The sequence below is a fragment of the Temnothorax curvispinosus genome, unplaced genomic scaffold (genome assembly GCF_003070985.1).
Source record: "Temnothorax curvispinosus isolate PA1 unplaced genomic scaffold, ASM307098v1 QBEX01017087.1, whole genome shotgun sequence".
NCBI lineage: Eukaryota > Metazoa > Arthropoda > Insecta > Hymenoptera > Formicidae > Temnothorax > Temnothorax curvispinosus.
In genome coordinates, this window is record NW_020226867.1 from 65629 (window position 1) to 81057 (window position 15429).

At 42.3% G+C, this 15429-nt stretch overlaps 1 protein-coding gene across 1 annotated transcript in view; it reads left to right on the top strand.

Moving 5' to 3' along the window:
- Nucleotides 1-12516: 12516 nt before the first annotated feature.
- The window catches only part of LOC112467235 (tolloid-like protein 2), a gene marked incomplete at its 3' end in the record, with an annotated part of 97870 nt that continues 94957 nt past the window's right edge, over nt 12517-15429 (top strand). The window contains exon 1 of the mRNA XM_025035759.1: nt 12517-12722. Coding sequence (XP_024891527.1) covers nt 12527-12722 — 196 coding nt within the window. The remainder of the gene's footprint in view (nt 12723-15429) is intronic.

The window sequence follows — 15429 nt, forward strand, 5'->3', positions numbered from 1 at the left end:
GCCAATAGTTCGATGCTTTCGCGCGTTGTAATCCGATACGAGACCCAGCAGCGAGTCGATCCATTTGGTTGTTGCAACGATTTCGAGTACACATACACGTTCTCGAAACGTACACCGTGCGGACTTTCCAGCAAGCTTATCAAGACGTTTGTCTTGCCGCAATTCGACGGACCGCAGATGATACCGCGTATAGAAATCGGTAGCATGCCTCCATGTTTGCGTACCTCTTTCGTTAACTGCATCCTATCGTCAAAGTTTGTCACTTTGATCGTCCGCGATTATCGTACGAACCGCATTTTACCTCCCCTCCACAACGAATGAAATGCAGTATCGAGAAAGCTGGCCTATTTATAGAGGCGCGTAGAGCTGAGATGCTCAGTCGTTAAAATGTTTTTTCTCGTGTCGGATAACAGCGATATTTACGATTTAACCGCCGAGCAGTTAAAGTATATACCAAAGGTCATTCTACTGCGACAGTTTTATAATCACATAGATTATTTGTGGGATAAGTTCCTCGAACATATCAAGGCAGATTCGGAGGTTCAGCAATATCGGCGCTGTTTAATACATTATAATTTGCCGGGTCAGCAAACGCACATCGACGGTCCGCCGCCGTTGATAAAAAACTGCGGCGAATGCCGCCGAAGATAGGTCGAGGTCTGCTGAACCGCGCGATAAACGCGCTTCCGATCGAACATATCCCCGGCTATCAATTTTGCGGTCCGGGAACTCGTTTAGAAACACGATTGGCAAGGGGTGATCGGGGTATTAATCCATTGGACGCAGCGTGTCGCGAGCACGACATAGCCTACTCGCGTAGCAACAATCTCGCAGAACGACACGTGGCAGACAATATACTCGCCGCGGAAGCGCGAAAACGTGTCACCGCGAACGATTCTACTTTCGGAGTGAGAGCTGCGGCTACAGCCGTCTGGGCGGCCATGAAGGTTAAAACAAAACTCGGTATGGGTTTGAAAACGAAGAAAAAGAAGAAGACCAAGCGAATACTTCCGGTAGCGAAACGCGGCGGTATCCTACCGATCCTGCCGTTATTAGGGGTTCTCGGCTCGTTGGTCGGCGGAGCGGCGGGAGTCGCAAAGGCCGTGAATGATAACAAAGCCGCGCGACGTCAGCTGGAAGAGATGCAACGTCACAATCGCGCCATGGAAGGTCACGGACTTTATCTCGCTCTGTACAAACGCGGACGGGGAGTCTTGAGAAAAAAAAAAAAACGTTGAAGAGACGCTAAAAATCCCCAAGGGTGTAACTACCAATGTACAACTGCAACAATTGGCAAAACGTATGCGCATTCCATATTTTAAAGGTATTTTCATGCGCGACTCGTTACCGATTGGTGGTATACGTCGAAACAAGAGCAGTATCGTGAATTTGGATAATACTGAGAGACCGGGTACTCACTGGGTGGCGTACGCGAAGAGGGGAGATCGTGCCATATATTTTGACAGTTTTGGCAATCTTCGACCACCGAGAGAATTGGCGCAGTATCTAAAGAACAATGTAATAGAGTACAATCGCACGCCTTATCAGCGATACGATTACAGCAATTGCGGACAACTGTGTCTGCGTTTTCTACAGTCGGTTGACAATCAATTTAAAGACCGGCGTTACGCTGTTTAATCTCAGTATTCATTCAAACATGTCACTGACATTTACGCTCACCGGCAAGAGCAGCATCCTCGCGGTGAGCTACTTTCCCGCCGTGGATTTGAGCGATGGCGATTACGAGCTCGGTCTAACAGATTTTGAAACCTATCACACAATACCGAATGTAAATTTGTCGAACAATAAATTCTACTATGACGACAACGACAAGGAGATTACCATTCCCGAAGGATCGTACGAACTGCGTGATATAGACATGTATCTGAAACGCGCTCTTTTATGGGACCAATCCAATAATGTCTCGACAAACGAAGATGAACCGCACCCATTGATTATTATTCATGCTAATAACAATACGATGAAGAGCGAGATCAAATGCGCTTATCGGATAAATTTCACCAAACCGAACAACATTGGGTTGCTGCTGGGATTTTCAGCGAATCGCGTGCTGGAGTCGCGACAATGGCACGAATCGAATGTTCCGCTAAATATGATCAACGTAAACATCATTCGCATAGAGTGTAACGTGACAGCGGGTGCGTACAGCAACAACAAGTACGTGCACACGATACACGAGTTTTCACCGAGCGTGCCACCAGGATATAAGATATCGGAAACGCCGGCACAGATCATTTATCTTCCGATCATCGTACGGAGCATTTCAGACTTGACGCTTCGCGTCGTGGATCAAGACGGTCGATTGATTGATTTTCGCGGAGAAGAGATCACCGTTAGACTGCATGTACGAAGACGACAGCGATAACGTGAGATGCTCGTACTGAACGAAGCTGAGCAGGTGCAACAGACGAGAAACAAAATTAGAAAGACAATTCAATCGCCAAAGAAGAAACTCACTGCGTCGAACGTTGAATTTTTGAAATCATTGGGTTTTGTCGTACGAAATGGCTAATATCTTAAACATTGGAGGTGAACCGATCTTTGACGACAGCGTTGTCAAGATTGAGACACACACATACAATCTGTACGCTAACACAACATTTGGACATAACGATGAGATAAGAATACCCATACAACAGCAGGATTTATACGAATTAATTTTGATACGAGGGCGTAGCGATAACAATTGCATTGTAGGAGATCCGGCGACGGAGCCGGAAATCTAATTGTTTAAAATACAGTGGCGAATGCCTCACGTTACGTTAAACGAGATCAATAAGTTATCCATGCTACGGGCCTTGGAAAGCGGGCGATATCTTAGGCCGGTATTCATAGTTATTTAAGACTGTCTTAAGTTCAATCTTAAGATGTCATGAACCAATCACAGAGCCGTATTAGCGTCTTAAGACATTACTTAAGACGATCTTGAAGAATACCAGCCTTAGTGTCAGTTTTTGTTCGTGGGATCTGTACGAGTATCCCATGTTGCAGAGCACGACCAAGCATTCGTGGTCCGTCAAAACAGCGACTCAGCTAGAGAAGCCGCGGTACGTTATCTTTGCGCTGCAGACCGGCCGCAAGAATATCATGTCTCAAAATGTTAGCGTATTCGATGACTGTAACTTGACCAACGTGAAACTTTATCTAAACTCCGAATTTTATCCGTACGATGACATGAATCTGAATTTTGGCAAAAATCGATACGCCGTTCTTTTCGATATGTATGCGCGTTTTTGTAAAACTTATTACGGATACGATTCCTTCGATACGCTTTGCAGCTTGTATACATTCCTGATGGAAGGACCTTTTGTTGTCATTGATTGCTCGCGACAAAACGAATCTGTCAAGAGCGCCACCGTGAATGTGCGAATAAAATTATATTGTAAAGAAAATGTACCTGCAAATACTACCGCCTATTGTCTCATCTTGCATGATCGCGTAATCGAATACTGTCCGTTGTCGAACGTAGTGCGCAAACTCATGTAAATTGCAATATAAGCAGATATTACAATATAAGAGACACTGATGTACCGCGATAAGATACAGATTGTTCTATCGTTTCGTCATGATCGTACCGACGTTTGTCGATCTGCAAGGATTCACCGTCGTGAAAGAGGTGGCGGTTCTGAGAAACGGGACCGTTTTGGCGCATTACATTTTTACATGTCCTATGCCATGGAGTCTCCTCATGAAATCCGACAGATCATGCGCTTTCTGGTTGATTGCGAATCACCATGGACTACGATGGGAGGATGGAAATGTGCCCTACAGCATGGCGAAACATCTAATTACATCGGCTGTACTTGGAGAGGGTGACAAGACGTCGACTCTTGTGTACGTCAAAGGATGTCAGAAACGAGAATAGCTGGTGGATCTGTTTGAGAATAAAGCGAGAAAACATCTAAAAATTGAGATTTTTAAATAATCTAGATGTTATTAATACTGTAAGATGCAAAAAACATGTTAAGAATTGCGCATTACAAAATGTATTAAAAATATTTAACTGGTGGTCGCGACACCAGAAAAGTTATGATTTTTTGAAATAAACTATATATGTATATATAAATGTTTTATTTCCTTTTCCCACATACTTTGTAGTATAATATAGATGTTTTTAGCTGTTCAAGAGCTGTTTTTAGCTGTTTCATAGCGGTTCAATAGCTGTTTGATAGCTGTTTTATAGCGGTTCAATAGCTGTTTGATAGCTGTTTGATCGCGGTTCAATAGCAGTTATACAAATCGCAGTTATACAGATAGCTGTTTTAGTTGTTTGATAGCTGTTCAAGAGCTGTTTAATAGCTGTTTTTAGCTGTTTTTAGCTGTTTCACAGCGGTTCAATAACTGTTTGATAGTTGTTTGATAGCTGTTTTAGCTGTTTTTAGCTGTTTCATAGCGGTTCAATAGCTGTTTGATAGCTGTTTCATAGCGGTTCAATAGCTGTTTGACAGCTGTTCAATAGCAGTTATACAGATTAAACCACTGAAAGTTAATGGTGCGATATCGTTTTCATGAACATACGTGTCTCGCGGTGACTTCATCGCACACGTGCAAAACTGTACATCGTAGATTTTTCGCAAGGCGCATCCGTACGGATGCTGAAATCATTGTGAAATTAGATATGTTAAACAAACGATGTGACAATTGTGAGATATAGAAGGATGAATTTGAGGGTACGCTCAGTAGTTGTGGACTGAAAGTCGCGAGTACAACATATGACATGACATGAGCGACGAATATGAAAACTTGTGCAAACCGGTGCTCAATAGTAAATTCAAAATCGTTAAGATCAGCGAACCGCGTATGAGAAATTGTTCTAGAGTGCGTTTGTGGAGAGTTGACATGAGGTATTTGATCCGCCGCGAATTGGGAATCGCCGATCTCCGATCGAACTGGGAGTTTCTCGACAACGAATTTTATTGAAAAAGAACCTTCGGATATTACCCAAAGTTCATATTTTAGCGCGTGAGTGCAAATAAGCAAAGTGTATATTGTTGCGCCCGTGTTGAGACACCCGTTGCGCGCGGAACTTCGATCACGAGGAGCTCGAACTTCGCTCGAATAGCTTCAAGTCGAAGCGCGGTCCTTAACGACCGGTTGTTGTTGATGTATTGATTTTCACGACGACTGTCAGATCTACAGGGAGACTCCGATCGTTCGGACGTATTCTCCACCTGAAACGCTTGTACAGAATTCTTAATAAACTTGAGTTCCTTTTGTAATAAAGTGTTCACCTCCTTTTATTACACGAGTCCGGGAGTGCGCGGCACGAACGCGAGTGATTGTGCGATAGCGAAGCGCAGCGCAACATTTTGGGGGCTCGTCCGGGATCGGACGAGCGAGGATAGGACGAGTGGACGAGCGGACGAGCGGAACTAATGGCGAGCACCAACGAGTCATTGACAGCGCCGGTGACGAGAAAAAGAGCGCGGATGGGAACCCCGAGACCGAGCGCTCCACGGCTCGAGACAGAGACTGAGATACGACCCGGTTCGAGCGCTCCTCAGCTCTCAGCGGAAGTTGTAACACTGCAGGACATGATGCAGGAGATTCGCCAGATGCGTGAGGAGTACGCGGCGTTGCTGCGACAACGGGAAGCGGAGCCACAGCGACGAGAACTCCCGCAGCTAAGTTCCTTTTCATTTAACGCGACCGGAGATACGGGAGCGCGGGCCGCCACGGTTGCGGAAGTGTCGCGCGGAAATTTTGGTGACGCGAGAGCGCGAGCCGCCGCGGAAGTAACGCCCGGAAATTGTGCGCGTACGGAATTAGGCTTCAAGCTGAAGCCCGATACGTTCGACGGCTCGACGCCTCTGCGAGAATTCCTCTCTCAATTTCTTCTCATCGCGCGCGCAAATAATTGGGACAACGCGTCAAAATCCGTTGCACTGGCCGCGAGTCTTAGGGGAAAAGCGCGCACGGTATTAGAGTCTGTCGAAAATTTAGATAATTTATGTTTCGAAGAATTGAAATCGAAATTGAAGTTGCGCTTCGGCGAGGGGGGTTTGTCGCAAAACTTTTATACGCAATTTTTGGGTCGAAAGCAGAGAAATGGAGAGGATTTGGCTTCTCTTGGCTCGGATTTAGAAAGACTTTCGCGATTAGCTTACCCCGAGTGTTCTTTTTTGGTTCGAGATAAGATCGTGTGCGCGCAATTTGTTTCTGCGTTATCTGACGGTTTTTTGAGAAGGACTCAGTAACCTCCTTAAAAACAGCCGTCGAAAGAGCGAAAGCGATAAAAATTATTCAGGGGAATAGTTTTGAAAGAAAAAGGGAATATTTCGGAAAGAATTTTGAGAATGTGGAAGGGAAGGTAGGAGAAGAGAAAAAGGGGGAGGATGGAAAGGACAGCGCGCCTCGAAGGAGTTGCAGGACCAATAAGTGGGAGTGTTGGTCCTGCGGAGAAACGGGGCATTTCCGTTCTGAGTGCCCCAATTATGAGAAAAATTAGACTTTTTATTTTCTATAGAAGTTGGGTTGTTTTATCGATGTTACTGCGTGTCGTATTTTGTTTTTTTTTCTTCTCTAGAGGAAGTCTACGGTTTGTGAGAAAGCTTGGATCTCGACCTGAGTCATCGCGGCGGGACATCGGCCAAGACTTCTTTGGAGGAGAATTATTAAGAAGACTGTCTCGCCCACGGTTCTTTTGAGTTGTGGTTTTTCCGTGGGACGTAGGGCAAATGCCGAGACAAGGACTTGGGGAGTCTTTAAGACGTTGGGTCCACAACAGTTCCCCCCCCCTTGTCCGAAGATTTCGAGGAAGAGCGGCAACGTCGGGGAATGTTCCCGCAGAAGAGGATGGTTCGCCTTGGTGTCGGAGGGGAGGAGTCTGGCCAGCTCTTTCCCAGGAAGCCGAAGGAAGCGAAGCCTACCTCGAGGTGTTTTACGGCAAGGGACCAAGAGAGGGCAGTTCGTTCACCCGTGGCAGCAGCCCGGGGTAGAACAAGGAGCCAGCCTGGTGCCCGGGAAGTCGTATTATCGGGGCACTGCCCTTCTGTGGATTGTCGGGACGACAATCTAGGAAGAAGGGGGGCAGTGTTGCGCCCGTGTTGAGACACCCGTTGCGCGCGGAACTTTGATCACGAGGAGCCCGAACTTCGCTCGAATAGCTTCAAGTCGAAGCGCGGTCCTTAACGACCGGTTGTTGTTGATGTATTGATTTTCACGACGACTGTCAGATCTACAGGGAGACTCCGATCGTTCAGACGTATTCTCCACCTGAAACGCTTGTACAGAATTCTTAATAAACTTGAGTTCCTTTTGTAATAAAGTGTTCACCTTCTTTTATTACACGAGTCCGGGAATGCGCGGCGCGAACGCGAGTGATTGTGCAATAGCGAAGCGCAGCGCAACAATATAAAATGGATTTTGAAGAATTGCAGTTTGAAGAAGAAGAAAAAATGGAAGTTGAAGCAAAAGATGAAGAAATGAAAGTGCCTGAAGAAATGGACATTGAGGTAAATGAACTGGAACATGAACAAGAACATGAACAAGAAATTGATGATGATGCAATTTTGTCAAACAATTCGTGTTACGACAGTGATAGGTTTGAGGATGTTTCGGAAGTAATTTTCCGAGTATTAAACCAGGCTGAAGTGAATGCCTTAAATGAATTGAAGAAGATGTGTTGCACATACTTCTATTTTACTTCCGGTAATGTAAAATTTTGTGCACCGTGTACTATGAGATTACGAAGATTATTCTCAATGTTGCACGCTGAGCGAAAACATGACACCCGCGCCTATATACTGATTGAATGTTTATTCTGTGCGTCGTGTGGAGGCCCACTACATCAAATAATACCGTGTAATCTCTGTTCAGTTTGCACTGTTTGTGATTGATAGTGCTACGTGGCAAAAACATGGTTTCCGAAGGCTGTCTGTATTGCATATCAATAAAACTGCAGTTTATGCTTACAGCTTCTTTCATGTATTGCTTCTTTCTAACTTATCTGTGTACAAAACTCTAAATATTTTGTATAAAATCATTGTTGTGTTGCTAATTGCCGAAGGTGTCTGACTCAAGAGCCAGGAGTTTCAGGTTGAAATCAAGCGGTGGTAAGCAAATTTTCTATTTGTAGTTTTCGCATAATTTCTGAACGAGAACGCGCGAGGGAAAGAGACCGCGCGAACGAGAAGACGCGCGCGACCGTGGGACGGGGGGAGGGGAAACATCTACGAGGGGGAGATAACGCGAGCGGGAGCGTGCGTGTGACGTCACGCGGACTCCGCGGCGCGACGAAACGCGAACGCGGGTCCCCTCGCCTCGCGGCGCCGGAAAACGCGGTCGCCCCGCGGCGCCGGAAAACGCGGACCCCTCGCCCCGCGGCGCCGGAAAACGCGGACCCCCTCGCCCCACGGCGCCGGAAAACGCGGACTACCTCGCCCCGCGGCGCCCGAAAAAAGCGCCTCCCTTTCCTCTCTCCCGCGGCGCCCGAAAAAGCGGTTCCCCTTTTCCCCTCCCCCGCGACGCCCGAAAAATGCGGTTCCTTCCCCCGCGACGCCCGCGGTACCCCCCGCCCCCGCCCCCCGCGACGCCCGTGGTACCCTCCCGCCCCTCACCCCCCTCAGATCCCTTGGTCAGCATACCCATAGCTTACCTACTAACTGGCATATAATTCGACGCTTTACCAGCTACCATCGCTCCACCCGTTCCATTTTCTCCTTCTTCAGACGTGGGGTTAGGGCATAACAGATTTTCAATATCATTACGATTATTTAATTAATCGAATTTTTGTATTAATTCATTAATTCTGCCCTCGATATATGTGAGTAATTCGATATGTGTTAATCTTACATCGTATTCATTAACTTTTTTGCCTATTTTCCCGACCAACGATTGTAGTGGCGGAGAACGTAAATTATCATACAAAATCGGCGTTGCTTCTCGCGATCCTCTTCCTCTTCCTATTCCTATCAGTATACCTTCCCGAACAGACGCGGAAAGATTACCGAGCGCTTCAGTTACTATACTACCCGCGTTTGAGATTTGAGAAAACCTTTCTGCCCCCGCGCCGCCGTCTAACGACTGAACCGACTCGGCTAGCATGCCCTCACTCGTCGGGTTCCCCCTCTCACAATCAGATGGAGTAGGGAGCGTTTCATTGTTCGACGTGGCAGAGCCTCGAACGTTGGATATTTCATCTGATTTTCTTTTAATCCTTTAGTTCGCTTGACCTAGTCGTTCTCTTATTAGGCGGTGAGAAAAACATATTTGTCATGATTTCATCACATAAATTTTTGGAATTGCGTTAAATACGTTTGATAAGATAATATCTAATTTTACAACGAGTCCTGTATTATATCTTGCCAAACCTCAGTCAATAAATAATTTGTTGGAATAAATAATAGTTTATAATTGTGCCAATTGTCTAAATGATTTACATCAAATGGATCTTAATTACAATAATAAGTGAGAGTCACAAGTATAGCTGTTCGTATAAACGGTATAACGTTTGAATTTTCTATGAGCGAATATTCTCGGTTTTATGGAACATATTCTCTACAATTCTATTTTATTCAAATTTAATTACTACTTTACAATTTAACAGCCTTACTATACTACAAAATATTAGTTATTTATAATTCCAACGTGCCCCACGTTGGGCGTCAAATGAAACAGGATTCGTGAATCCACACCTGTCGCGGCCGGGTCCCTTAGCTGACAGGGCTCTAATATATTTACATTAACGTTACTGATTGATAAATTAAACAAAATTTTGGGCGCCAATCGGTTTTATTGGAACCGATAAACCTTGACTAATATGAGACAACATCAGGCGAGATCAGTTGGTGGACCCAAGGAAAATAGATTTACAAGAAGTTGAGATAAAGAATATATAAATTTATTTTACTTACGGATATCCAATTTTACTGACGGAATTCTACAATTGTTCACACAGGCTCTCTGGCGACCGACGCCATCCAAATTTGTGATCATTCCCGAAACACTAATAAAATACTATTATACAATTCACTTAAATATACTAATTTACAATTGAGCAGATTGAGCTCCCCAAAATTTACAATTAACTCCTCGAAGGCCGCTCGCTTCAACAGACGAAAGGGAAGTGTCTTTTCCCTTCTTTCTGATCGCTACGTGGCCCGTTTTCCTCTCGCTGGGTTCTCTACTCGATAGAGATCGATATTTGCGATCTTTCCATGCACGCGTTTCCGAAACTCGACGGCGCTTGCTAATACGCGCGAAATTAAACGAACACTTAAGACACTAAACCACATAAACATGCAGACACAAGGATTGAGGACTAACATCAAGCGTGAAGCTTTCGACAATCCTTCGAGGAGTAAAGCGTTGACGTCGAGAGAAATCTTACTATCTTACTTTTCTGTCACAATCTTTCTGAAGGATTGCTCTATAGGACAGTGAAAACCGCATCCAAAATCCATTTAGTAGTTTCAGAGAAAATCGTAGACATACATACATACTCGCCGAATTGAGAACCTTCCTTCTTTTTGAAGTCGGTTAAAGACAATTGGTTAATTCCTTACATTATTAAGTAATTATACAATTTTTCAATATTTCTATTTTAAATAATTTTTAAATATTAATAATTTCTTAAATTTTAAATTATATATATTTACAGAAGATGATTCGATTCCGTTATGAGAAGAATGAAACAGACAGTGATATTACTGAAGAATCAGATGATGAATCTGAAAATATAAACCTCTACTCGGATGAAAGTTCAGATATATTTTCATATGAAAGGATAATGATTACTGAAATTACTAAAAATACAAATGATAAATCTAATTATAAATTTAATTATAATATCAAGAGACACGGTAGTGTCTCGCGCCAAGTACACGCGGAGCGAGACCGACCGTGACTCTTTTACGCGACGCGACGGGTTGCGAGTACCCGAGATGTTGAGATCTCGATAACGAGTGAACAGATCAAGTTCTAAGTAGACTGGATCGATAGCGTGGGGGGCACGTAGGGGGGGGGGGGGGGTTTCTCTCATAATATTCCGCTACGTGCCCTACGAGCGGAGATATTGCGACGCAAAGTCCAAATGTGAAAATTTTTTATTGGGATACGTCGTCGTCTGCGTCGACCGCTCTCATCTCAATATTATTATGATTATCAGAGAAACGTCACTTTCACTTTTTTGATACAATAAACGTGCGATTTCAAATATTATTTGTAACAATAAAGTAAAAAATAATGTTCTATGATAAATATAGGTAATTTGCTTATATATTTGATTCTCTCGGGTGATAGTTTTTTGAGTCTGGCAAAGCCTTTGTCCCTCAAAGCGGCTGCCAAACAACTTTTTTTTTATTTTTAAACTGTAATTGACCACCACGTCGAATTTCGGGTTTAATAAAAATTATTCCCGAAGGTCACTTTTCATTATATGAGGAATAGGACCAATATACGAGCATTAATCGATGTTACAACAAATTTAAATTATATCCAGATTTATTGAATTTACGTTTTGTACCGTACTCGGATTTCATCAGAATTGTCAATGAAGCGAATAAATTAATTATTAACATATATAGGGGTCAAAACTCAATCAATTAAACATGGAGACGTACCGCAATCACAAAGTCAAAAATTTAACATTATATAACGCTTTCTTCTCAAGTCAGTCACGCTCCAATTAAATTTCCGTTTTATTGAGTATATCGTCGTCCCGTGGAGACCCATGCAAGTCCACAATTTTGAAAGGTACCATACATTTCTGGACCATTTTAGTGGCAAATAAGTGTTCAAAGATGACGAGAACCATGACAGGCAAATAATTCTATGGCATCAGTATAACACATCTGATCTGTGCGAAGAATCAGTTCGCGATGATCTCTGCTTCCCGTAGTGTTCATTGGGTAATACTAATGTTGGCGGTGATTGAATGCACAAAAATGCATAGGTAACTTTGATAAGCCATACCTCGGCGAAAAAAAATCGTACGGACTTAATTATTTTTTTAATTTGCAGGTAAAAGTTCATATTTTACGATGGTTGCCATGATAGTTACGAAAAAAATTCATTCTTCTCCGTAGAATGTGTCAAAGTATGCAATTTTTTGGAGACGTAACACGTCCTTACTTTTGGAAGAACAGCAGGAGGGGGGAAAGTTAAATTCAAAATCTAACAATGGTTCCTTAAAGTACAGACTTCGCCCTTTAAAATAAAAAAAATCTTTCAGATATGACAATTTTTCGCGGAGTTATGCTTATTTGAAGTTGGGCAAATTTTTGACGTAAATTGTTGTTGCGATAATTTTGTTGCCCAGTGTAGACAGTACACATGTAAGTGGGGGAGGGATTACCGTTCCTTTCCCGCAAATAGCAGAATTGTAATAAATTCGTACTTATTTGTAATAAATCTTTATATATCTTTGTGTATCTAAAGCAAATCTCATAAACTATTATTTTTTTTACTGAATATAAACAAATTCAAATTTACATGTACGCAGGAATATGAATCTGAGACGTAAAAATCACGCAATATACTTTTTTTTAGCTGTGTCCATGAATATATGGATATATATTCGGAAATACGATCAGAGAACACGACTAAGTTAATAGAGACACCGTTTGGTGGACGATTCTGTGGACCAATTCCACCACGTAGACGGGTTTCTCTGTATCAAGGAATTGCTCTCAGTTTCTTCACCGATAAGAATATCACGCAGCCGAACATTTTCAGCGGTATTTACAGATTTATTAACGCCTGTAAGTCTTTATACTATTTTTAAGACATTTTATTGATAATGTGTCTGTATTAAATATTTGCAGTCGAATTTCCGTATTCGCAACACATTAAAATTGAACGATATCTTTTGCTTCGCTTTTATTTCCATTTCAATGGGATATGCGCAGCATGAAAATGCTTATAGGTACATAGGTAGACCAGGATTAAAATTGCTGTCTTTTTTTAATGACTTTCTATAAACAAACTGTAAGTATAAATGCCGTAAAAGATTTTTAAAAAATTGCATGTTATATACAGGGTATTCTATTTTAATTTGAACAGTTAAATATCTCGATATCATGTGGTTTTAGAAAAAAATGTTTCAGACAGAAGTTGGTTTCAAGGAGAACATAATAAAAGATGGTGGCAATGATTTGACCTTGGATAGTCGTTTGAAGGTCACGTGAAGGTCACTGTGGCTACTCCAATAGCCACAAGGTTATCCTCCGCTTCAAAAGCCACGGAATTTTCTTTCGTACGCCACGTGGTTATTTTTGCCTACGACCGTGGGACAGCTTTAAGTCACTCTGACCACACGTTTGACAGGCCACGCGTTCCATTGCAAGTAAAATCTTCGAAGAGTTTCTGATAGATGAAAGTGATTCTTGCATTTAAAATGCAACCACGAAGTGGATATTAAGAAAACCGAATTCGGTAAAAATCGAGCAAGACAAATTGAGCTATAGGGTGACCAAAGGTTTCAATCACGTTCCGCTTTTGCCGTAAGCAGATTCCTTTTCGCTTCGACGAGGAAGGAATCACTAAGAGGCACCAGACGCAGCTCCAAGACAAGCTGTCCAGCAACCTATATCGCCTCCTAGCGCTAGTCATCCAGCTTTCGGCGCTCAGTCGCCGTCCTCTGGCGCTAGATGCCTAGCCTCTGGCGCTAGGTGCCCAGTCTCCGGCTCTAAGCCAACTCCGGGCGCTAGTCGCCCTTCCTCCAGCTCTAAGCTAACTCTTGGCGCTAGTCGCCCTTTCTTTGGCTCTCTGTCGACTTCTAATGCTAATCGCTCAGCCTCTAGCACTCAGCTACCGACTTCGGGTGTTGGTCGATAAAATCGAAACTTTTCACCAATTATTGACGCTAATTATTATCAGTACCAATCAATACCAATTATCGTCCAGCCTCGGGAGAACGAACACCTCCCAGAAAGCGGCCTTTCTAAATCAAGACTTTAACGCCGAGCTCCGAAGGGTCTACTCCGCCGAATCGGTGGGTAATTCCGCCATTTATTTCTCCACTTCTTTTCTTTCCTGTCAGAAAAGTTACCGAGGGAACCCAAACAGTTGGAACGCAACTCAAGAAAAAACCGGAGCATTGCGACGCAGACCAAACGCTGAGGCGGCAGAAGAAGTAATAAGTAATGTTGTTAAGCAAGATTTCAAAGATAAAATGTATTCAAAGAATTAAGGGGGAATATATACCTAGAAGCGAAAAAAAAGGTAGTTTTCGGGAATTTTTTTCAGGAGAACTATTGGAATTGTCGGGTCGGGGTTTTTTCTAATTAAAAATACACACTTTCAAAAATCTTTTAAATTTTTTTTATTAACAAATGTTGCAAATTTACGGAGTACTGGAGTCGTCTACGGAGTGCCGTAAAAAAAGACGGTACCCAGCGGCGCTTCGTCAAAAATCATCTAAAACAAAAAAATCAAACAAGAAATGAAAATAGATACTATTATCTTTGGCGTGACGTAGCCGATTTTAAAAATATTGATGTTTTACAAAATGACGGGCGCTTGAACTCAACGTAGCGATCTTGAAAATCGACTTCTGGTGCTAATCGCTCAGCCTCTAGCACTCAGCTACCGACTTCGGGTGTTGGTCGATAAAATCGAAACTTTTCACCAATTATTGACGCTAATTATTATCAGTACCAATCAATTGGGGATCTTGAAAATCGCTACGTTGAGTTCAAGCGTCCGCCATTTTGTAAAAAATCAATATTTTTAAAATCGGCTACGTCACGCCAAAGATAATAGTATCTATTTTTATTTCCTGTTTGATTTTTTTGTTTTAGATGATTTTTGACGAAGCGCCGCTGGGTATCGTCTTTTTTTACGGCACTCCGTAGACGACTCCAGTACTCCGTGAATTTGCAACATTTTTTAATAAAAAAATTTTAAAAATTCTTGAAAGTGTGTATTTTTAACTAGAAAAAACCCCGACCAGACAATTTCAATAGTTTCCCTGAAAAAAATTCCCAAAAATTACCTTTTTTTTTCTAGGTGTATATTCCCCCTTAATAAAACGTTATTATGAGTTAAATATCTTATAATTAGCGATTTATTAAAGGAAAGTAAGCGTTTTTCTCGGTTTTCCAAAGTTACCTTCAATTTCTTAAATAGAATAACCTCCTATTTATCATTGCATATTTTTGTAGCCCTTGTCGAAACATTTTCAAAACATTATAATAAAGCTCTTTTTCGTTAAGAATTTCCTGAGATGCTTTAAACTTTGTCATGATATTTTTAATATAAAATATGAAGTATCTCGTAGTATTCACTTTTCGATGATTTAATACTTTTATACGTAAAATAATGAAAAAATTAATTGTTGTGAAAAAAGAAAGAAACAAAACAAATCATTTTAAAGGTTGCATTTTGAACACATTTAATTTTACAAAATTGCAAATGTAAAAATTAATATTATTATATTAATATTATTAGGATTCCCCCGTTAGCCTT